Raw genomic sequence first — 10111 nt, 5'->3', positions numbered from 1 at the left:
AGTGGGTTAGGCGCGGTAACCGAGGTTTAAACTATGATTGTAAAACGAGCCCCTAGTGGGCCCCCTTTCAACTTTAACTTGAAAATAATTGTATCATTACATATTAACGACTTTATATTATTGTATAATTTCTTACTATATAAAAAATATACAGGGTGTATCTTATGTCACTGTACGAGGGTGTTTTTTTAACAATCATGGATCGATGATATGGAATTTCATTAAAACAAAAAAGACGTGTTTCTTTATTTTTAACAGGCAATATTGGTTTATTTTGATAACATTAAATATGTTGTATTTTCTTCATCAAAAGCGATTGATATCTGCTTTAAAATATACCACGTTTTTAATATTGAATATCCTATGGAATCCATTGATGTATGGCAATTCATCCAAACATTCTTTTATAATATACATACTAAATATGATAAGACTTCTAGTTTACTAAAACAAGTAACTGCAGAATTAAAACATTAGTATTTTATCAGCAATATCTTTTTTGTATTATTTTTTTTATTGAAATGGTATTTTTTTCCTACTCATCAATTTTTTTATTAATATTTATATTCTTATGTAAGTACTAGAGTGTACTATTCTTATATTTATATTGTTTTTACTTTTTTTATTTAAAATAAGTCTTATAAGTTATAATACATAACATTTTTTAAAAGTTTTAACTTATTTTTAAGCAATTTATATTGATTTTTTATTTGAAATATGTCTTATAAGTTATGATACATTACATTTTTTAAAAGTTAAAGCCTATTTTACTTGTTAACATATTATTTAATAATAAGTTATAAATAGAACTTGTAAACTGTATACTATAATATTATAATGTATGCAATGTTTTCAAATAAAAAGTTTGTAATAATATTATTTATTACCATTTGTTTAATTTATTATTTAACTCAAAGTAAAATATTTGGTAAGTATATCGTTCATATTGTGTTAAATTTAATAATATATTATATACAATATAAATAGATTATAATATATATTTGAACTGTAGTTAAATTATGCAAATCATATATATTATAATTTGTATTATTCAATTCAATGCAATATTCATTATAATATAATATTTAAATTAAACAAATAATATTTTCAAAACCATAAATATTTAATTAATTCAACAATTTGGTTTTACTGAAATAAATATATTTTTGTTAAATTTATTAGTAAAAGTTTTGGTCTAATAACTAGGGTTTGTTAAAATAAATAGTATTTTGTTAATTCAATAATAAAAGTGTATTAAATATATGAAATGTATATTAGAATTAATAAAGATCTTAGTTATACTAACAAAGTTTTATTTTAATCGGTTTATGATTTTATACAGTATATCGATAATATATTTTGTTAAATCAACAACGTTACTTATCAAAGTGTGCATTTAACAAAATTCTCATTTTCATATCAATAATCGTTTTATGGAACGTATATTAACAATGATTTTATTGGATCAACCTATATTTTCATTGAAATTACAGGTATTTTTTGTTCAGTGCAGTGTTCGGACTTATCTAGATAATTATTTGTTCATCTTTTATCTTATCTAGATAAATAGTTACAAGGTATCTAAACATTCATCTTAGATAATTTGTTTACTCATCTAAATGAATTCATCTAGATACATTTTTCTTGATAAAAATCGTGAAATTGTACAAACGCATTTAAATATTTATACAGATTCCCACATCAAGTTTATGGTTTATAAATAATGTAATTATTATTTATATCATTATTATTATTATTATTATGTTCCTAGTGCCCAACTAAAATATACCTAAATTTAAAACCCATTCAAAAAAAAATTGTATCTTTTTTTTATCTAGATAAAAAAGTATTTATCTTTATCTTTATCTAGATAAATATGAGTTAAGTTATCTTTTATCTCTATCTAGATACATTAGAGTTGCATTATCTTTATCTTTATCTAGATAAAAAACTACTTATCTAATCCGAACACTGCAGCTAGTATTCAGATATAAAGTAAAAGTCAAGTAATGAGTGTTATAGTTGTTATACATTTTTCGTTTACATTCAGCCCATTTCCGTGGCAGTGAGCACTGACCGGGGAAGTGAGCATAAAGTGGGCAGCATGACGAGAGCATGTAGGTACCTGAACACGTCTCTCGCGCTGATCACGATCCTCACATTGTAGCTGTCCGTCGCTCCCGCCAAGAGCGGTAAATTGAGCAGTGTGAGCAGCAACCACGAATTAAGATATACTTGTATCTTATAAGTTATATCTTAACGTGGCAGCCACCCTAACCGGCAGTGCGAGCGCGATTGCGTGTTTACATTCTGTTCGATCGGTTACCGCCCTGTAAACAGTGTTGGGAATCATCTAGATAAAATTATTTCTTCAATTATCTTATCTAGATAAAAAATAATTAAATCGTCTAATTATCTCATCTAGATAAATGTAATGGTTGTCTGTGGTAGTTTATCTAGATGAATAATATAATAATAAGAATATTTTTAAATACTGAAATAGCCAATAATTTACGGGAACCGAGTAGTGATTTCAAATTCCAATATTATTATAGTTAAGAAAATAAATGTTTACTGAAATATTGTCAGTTTTATTTTGATATATTTATTCAAGTTGTATTAAAAATGTAAATTGTATATTATTTTAGTTGAGAAATGACATTAAGGATTTATTAATTAATAAATATTATCTAATTAGTAATTACTAATAAATTACATTATTTATAATATAATTTAAAAAAAATTATCTATTTTTTCATCTAGATAAGTGTATGTGTATTTTTATCTTTATCTAACGTAGCACTCTAAGTATTGTATTGGCAGCTTTTTTGTCGTGGAAAAATAATTGAGAACATTACTTTGCTTTACTTTACTCTATACACTATACATATATAAATACATAACGTAAACAAAGTTAAAAATTTATTGGATACAATCAAAAACAATTTCCTGTCGAAATATCACAATATAAATAAACTAATTCTATTCGATTAAACAGTGTATACTAGGCACAATCGTCGTCAACAATAAATAATACTAGCCAACACAGTATAATATCAATTTTATATATGACATAGAGTTTTTACGTCATAATAATAATAAAAATTAATAATAATATATACATAATATAACGTAATTGAAGTAGGTATATTATACAATAGTATATTGTGTAGCAAGGAATAGAAGTAAACAATTTCAGTCGCGGGCGACGTGTGTAGCGAGCCGCAGTCTAGAGCCGCATTTCACAAAAGACTTAAATTGCCTTCCCGCACTAGCCACACATACACATACTATTTTTTGCCACGCCTCTGCGTTCATCGGTAATGCACTATGCAGTGTTCTATGAAACAACCAGACTATTCTACGAAAACGATTTCATGAAAGAAAATTGTTTGCTCGTCATGCAAGGAGGTTATATTTTGTGTCACCACTGGCGACATCACTACCAATTGCGTCTATGCAATCTCAAACAAAAGTTAATTTGACTAAATATAAATGTAATTCCAATTTTGGCAGGCACGGCGCTGGGATTTTTTCCAGGGGGGGGGGGGCAGAGTGGGCCAAATATTTATTTTACATGGGCTAAGGTTTTTTAAACAAACACTGAGGTCAAAAATAAAATATACATATTTTCGTATCATATAACATAATATAATAGCTATTAGCTATAAATAGTACACAAGTTATAGCTATTGTATGCTCTAAAAGTCTAAACAGATAAATAGATAATACGTACAAACTTTTTAAAAATGTTTTAAGAATAATGTCAAATATTTTTTTATGTAAGAAAATTTTTAATCACAGTCCACAGACTTTCGACAACTATATTTATAATGAATAATGATGTACACAAATGATAATTTCTTTATGACTTTAATATTACATACCTTTGTGAATGAATAATTATATTTCTTTTATTTACCTACATTTCATTAATATAGGTAAACTAAAGTAATTGTGTTTAATAATGAAAGTATACAAAAGTATTTCCAAAAATTAAAAATGTTTAAAAAGTATATTTCATATATTCTTTGATGTAGTTCTTTCAAGCAGGGCTTGAAACTGATATTTGATACCGATTTTAAATACCAGTTAAAAACCGTTAAAAAACGAAATCGCAAAATTCAAAACCGGTATTCAAAACCGAAATCGAAATCGGGAAATATATTTTCGGTTTTAAGCCCTGCTTTTAAGACTTATGTTTTAAGACTTTATTACATCGTACACAAATATTATTTGTCAGTGGGGGGGCTGGCGAGGGGGCTGAACTGTTCTCTGGAGGGGCTAGAGCCCCACCATACCCCCTCTTGATGCCGAGCCTGAATTTTGGTTACCTACAAATTTTTAACATTTGCCGGTGATTGTTGTTATATTTTTAATATTCATTCAAAATGTTGACATACTCCAAAAATAGCAGTAATGTCAACAATTAACCATCTAAATATCAACATAAACCTTAACATATATGATACTATAATCCATCAAATAGATTCTATATTAACTGCTATACCTAATTATTTAGGTAGGTATTTATAAATTATAAATTTAAAGTTTCGAGAGTTAGTTAAATTATCAATCATATTTGCTCGCACGACTAAAATTATTTAATTGCCTTTCTGGGTTATGAATTCATCGTAGTATTATAATATAAAGCTCTACATATTTAGATTGACTCACTTTATATTTTGCAGGTAATAAGCTATAATAAATGTTAGACTATTCAGGGTAAGTTAAACATATAGCTAGTATATTTCAAAAATATTAATCACAATTCGCGTCATTGCCCGATTATATTTTAATTTAAAATGTAGTATTCATTTTATTAATTAATATAACGCATAATTATTACATTGTACATGGTAAATTATTATTATTTATTGTCATTTTCAACAATATTTTGTTGAATTTCTTCAACAGGTTCATCTGCCCATGGTTGTAGTTCCGCAGAAGCGAAAATGGCATACAACACAGCCGCGGCAAAATATATTATCATCATCATGATAGCAGTTTCGACTTCGTTAAGTTTCTATGTTCAAATATAATTACGACAGTTAACTTCATTTAACACAAATAAGAAATTAAGAACATTTAAAATGTATTTATATAATTACCGCATAACTCAATATTGGATATATGACACTTGCCGAAAAAAAGTCGTAAATATAATAATGTACGCATATCAGGAAACTTCCCAATAAACTAGCATATTTTGGTGCGATGTCTAAAGTATTTACGTAGAATCCTATACAAAACCAAAGTAATTTTTTAATTAAGTAGTAAGAGTCTTAAATACTGTATACCTATATGTTTGACATATGCCTTTAAAGGTAGGTAGGTGCTCACCGAAACTATAAAGATGACGCATTTCTTTAAACAAATATTGGGTTATTTTATTGTTTTTTATAGTATTCCCAAAAATGGCCTCCAGAAAAAAAATAATGCCCAATGAACCGAAATATGAGCAACTCCAAATCTTTCTGACGTTGGTGGTGGAAATGGGTAAGGCAATTTCTGGAACTAATTCGACCAGGACGACGAAGAGTAACAATAAGACGACAGTGTTATCTCTCATATTCCATTCGAAAATGTCCTGTGTTGTCAACAATTTGTTTAAAGGCAGCAATATATTATAAAACAGATATCTCGTTAAAATAGTAATACAATAGAACTTGTTAATGTATTAAAAAAGATACATACCTCGCTGTAAAAATTATTACTATAATATGGTTCACACAAATGTAATAAGACTATTACAAGGAAAGGCTTAGAAGTCCAAATCGATTTCCACGGAATGTCCGATACGATTGATCGGGTTAATGATTCGCTATATGTCCCAAAAGAATATCGCGAGTTGTTTAAACCTCCAAACAATATAAGATCGCGGTTCAGGCTCCGAAATAAAAAATTTCCATTGATCACGTACAACCATAAAACGTACCAGGCCAATCCGATCACACCTAAAATTAAGTAGGTACATAATATATACATTATACACGCAATATGTCCGTATATGAAATCATTATATTATACTGATATTCAAGTGCTCAGTCTTACGATTTCATTGTAAGCATACCAATAAATAGAGTTAAATTATAAGAAGAATGTTCATTGTGGAACTTATCCATAGTATCATAGAGATATCCTTCTTCAAATATCACCAAATAAAATACCATTGGAACGTGGCGTATTGACTGTTTATTCAGTGGGACCCAATACGTCCAAACCCTGTCAATTGAGGCATCCACCACTGCCTATAGGACAATAATGCATAAAAACTATTATTATTTATTACTGTGTGCTATATGGAATCAAACTTTGCCAATAATAGAATCTTATTTTTACCATTGTCGTTCCAATACACAATTGTAAGATACAAAGCGTGAGACCGTTTAAGTAACTTATACTCATGACAACAATTACATGACCAATCGACGATATGGCGACGCAAATCCCTAAAATACTGAAAACATCATTATAACACTTAAATGCATTATAATCAATTTTAGACTAGGTTACGGTATATATAGGGCTAGGGTTAATACATAAGAATTTGTTATAATAGTGCTATGCAGCACCGTTGTTCGAATTTAGTTGTACGAAACAACAAAAAAAAAAAAAGTAGCACAGTTACAGCAGAAACATTAGTAGAAATATTATTTGTTTTGCATATTTTTGTACAGTGTCTTGTGGTATATTTTTTGTCAGAACTTAGAAGAAACAGTGAATTTATATAATTTTAATTTAAAATCATTAAATTCAAAGTAGACAGTTTATACCTATTGTATACGAATATTTTCAAACAAAATACTTACTAAATAATATACAGTAAAAAAGAATGGTATTTATTTGAAAAACAAAAGTTAATATCACAAATCTCAAAATTGAAAAATACGGTGTAAACAAATGAGAATTCGAATGAATACATTATTAAATGAAAAAACGGGGTGAGCCTGCTTGGTGAATCATCCTGTAATCTGTATATTGACATATTGGGCCCAATATATAAGCACATATAGGTATAGTATATAATATTATAATATCTATATTTTATATTACATATAAACCTTAGCCCTATTTTATATTTGAGTATCGCTCGATTACTTGTGAGCCGGATAAAAAGTGGCTAAAACACCACCAGGTATCAAACCGATCATATATCCATACGAATTGTAAGATATGCAACCACCACGATGGAAATTGTCAGTCTGTAATTATATTATAATATTATTTAAATAGATAATTAATGTAGGTACCTATTAGTTGGTTATTAATTATTATCGAAATCATTTAATTGGTATACCTAACCTAATATAGACACTATAGACACACTCACTTTATTTGGTTGATTCATAAAATCAAAATATTTGATAGATGTACTGAACTGAAGTGACGTAATAATTACACCTATAAAAACAATTAGTTTAATACACATAATAGACATAAATATACACGTCATATTATATTATATGGCCATTGATTATGAATACTATTTCTATATATTACTATTTTTCATAACCAACGATATATGATATATTACTTACGTTAAAGCAAAAATAAGAGGGACATTTTCAAAGTAGATATGTTCTTCATATGTAGGTATCAGATACTTATTTTGAAAAGTATTATACTTTCAAATTGTTTATAAACCATTTTTTTTCTCTTATAAATCAACTAAACCGATTTTTATGTTTTAAGTTAATTTTATTAGTGTTTTACACATTATCATTCGATGGGACTTGAAAATACTCATCTGTTTTCTCTATCGAAGTTTATTATATATTAGTGTATTGATAAAAATTAAAACAGAATATAATATAGGTACAAACTAAAATGTTTAAGTATTTTATGTTAAATATACAGATAGGTAGGTATACCGTTAAATTGCCGACATCAGTCATGAAACCTATAGGATACGCCGATAAATCTTAAGTTTTACATTTATAAGTATTTGTACTTTTACTGTAATATATAAATTTTTTGCACTTTATATTATGTTTTTGTCTCCGACTATGCCGACAGGTTTAATTCAAAATAGAGAACCAGAGTAAAACGTAGAGTTAATAAGTGTAGGAATTTACTTTTTATTTACGAAAAATGTCCACCACCTTTTCAGCTAAATTGAAATATTATTATGTTTTAATGCTTGTATGGACCGCTGCAGAAGACAACTGCAATCAACTGAGAGTTACCGGAATATCGACAGGCAGGGGCGTACCAGGAATTCATTTTTTTATCATGCAAAGAGTATACAATGTCATTCAGTGGTTTTCAGAGTAAGAATTTTAAATTCTATCAATCAATGATGGGGAGACTCCCCCTCGAGAGGACGGCCGTAGCCATTTTCCTCCAAAAAAATAAAAAATAATTCTTGACCATTTTTTTCCAATAAATAATAAATAAAATAATAAAATAGTTAATACAAATAATTTATGCATAGCAAAAAAAAATTTTTTGTCAGGTTATTATATTTAATACAAATAAAATAATAAAATAGTTAATACCTATAAATAATTTATACAAAGCAAAAGAAAATTAAATTGATTATAATATTATATTTTTTTATAATTGATGGACATTTCAGCAATAAGTGAAACCTGTTTAAAGAAATGTATGTTATACGTATCTTTATTATGCTTAATCGATAGCTGATAAGGAAAATGAAAACCAACCTTTTTTTTTTGGAGGAAAATGGACAGTGGAGGAAAACGATATCTCGTTTTTCGAGAAAAATGGAACCGCCCTCGGGTACGCCACTGTCGTCAGGTAACACAAAGTTATATTTTACGACGTATTACATTTTACATGCAAATCGTCAGTAGGATAAATAAATTCTTATCGAATACATATCGGTACTACGATTTACCTATGATTCCAAGCAAAACTATTGCGTATTCTCTGTTCCAATATGTAGTTTTCAAACGGATAAACCTGCCGATGAATTTGGACGACTGTTGTTCTGGCAATTGGATGTGAGTCGGAGAATCACAACTATTGGTCGCGTTTTCCTCAAGACTCATCTTTCACGTGTTACAATGAATCAGCGGACGGGTTCGGCTGTACATTTTTTGACAGTCAAAATTAAAAATAGTTAGGCATACTATAGTCTATAGAGAACTTATTTTTATTTTTGAGAACCAAAAATATAAATATATTCCTTTAAAATCATTATTTTAGATAAGTTATTATTTACTTATATTTTTATTTTTTAAACAATTAATCATTTGTTTTATGTGTATAGATTATATAATATAAAAGTGTCGTTGAAAACATAATGTTTAATAAATATTATAGTTGCACTATTAATTCTAAATTTTTGCAGTTAAATGTTGTAGACTTACTGACGTGTAATAATGCAAATTGTCAAATTAACATATTTTAATAAAATATGTATATTTACGCGTAACGATTCCGTTCTCTATTATATAGGTAGTTATTACTTATTACTTATTAGTTAAATAGTTAATAGTTTATACAACATCATAAATCATATAATATGCAGTATGCACTATGCAGTATGTCCCTACGACCTACCTATTGTATATCGTATTTAATCTTCTAATAATATTATAACTACTTATATAATAATATAGGTATGACACTTACATTGATAGTTTGCCGAACGTTTCAAATGTGTAAAAATGATGTTCCGATCGTGTATCTTGCAGTATAACTGTATAAGTGTGGTGTGAGCAACGAATAACATGAATTTACTGAAATTGAATAGTGTATAAATTATACATAAACCATATGGCGCAAAATAACTCCATGATTAATGTTTATGCATAATATGATTATATTTTATCTTTAGTATATTGCATCCGTAACATTCAATTCGTCAGTATAATATTATTATGTTTTTTGTCTACAATATATGTCACCATAACTGTACAATAATGATTTTAATTATATTTTATGGTTAATTTCAAAATCAAATTAATTAATCACCGAGCATATATTTGTTGGTGAGGGATAGGACTAGAATTCAATACAAATTATAGATAATTTATTATTATAGTGCCTACTATTTACTACTTACTATGCAGCACCTGAGTCGGAATTTGGTTGTACAAACGATACTGAAAATCGCGTCATATAATTTAATACAGAAACT

General features: G+C 27.7%; 1 protein-coding gene across 1 annotated transcript; it reads right to left on the bottom strand.

The window, feature by feature from the left end:
- Positions 1 to 4723: 4723 nt before the first annotated feature.
- On the bottom strand, positions 4724 to 9710 carry LOC132945760 (probable vesicular glutamate transporter eat-4). The gene is made up of 10 exons (XM_061015515.1): positions 9604 to 9710; positions 8864 to 9054; positions 7334 to 7404; positions 7102 to 7205; positions 6343 to 6460; positions 6074 to 6251; positions 5698 to 5957; positions 5344 to 5590; positions 5112 to 5242; positions 4724 to 5026 (listed from the first exon to the last, which is right to left on the bottom strand). The coding sequence occupies exons 2-10, from the start codon at positions 9015 to 9017 to the stop codon at positions 4871 to 4873; spliced, it is 1419 nt and encodes a 472-aa protein (XP_060871498.1). The 5' UTR covers positions 9018 to 9054; positions 9604 to 9710; the 3' UTR covers positions 4724 to 4870.
- Between the last annotated feature and the right edge of the window lie 401 nt (positions 9711 to 10111).

Source organism: Metopolophium dirhodum, chromosome 5 (genome assembly GCF_019925205.1).
Source record: "Metopolophium dirhodum isolate CAU chromosome 5, ASM1992520v1, whole genome shotgun sequence".
NCBI lineage: Eukaryota > Metazoa > Arthropoda > Insecta > Hemiptera > Aphididae > Metopolophium > Metopolophium dirhodum.
Note: the sequence above shows the minus strand (reverse complement) of the source record. Positions and strands in the feature narration are given on the sequence as shown.

Bases quoted from the DNA above. Each gene is read 5' to 3' on its own strand.
- LOC132945760 (XM_061015515.1), bottom strand. From the start codon at position 9,017: ATGAGTCTTGAGGAAAACGCGACCAATAGTTGTGATTCTCCGACTCAC. The intron at 5,958-6,073 runs GTATGCTTACAA...ACTTAATTTTAG, and splicing joins TAATTTAACTCTATTTATTG to GTGTGATCGGATTGGCCTGG. The intron at 5,591-5,697 runs GTATGTATCTTT...TTGACAACACAG, and splicing joins GTAATAATTTTTACAGCGAG to GACATTTTCGAATGGAATAT.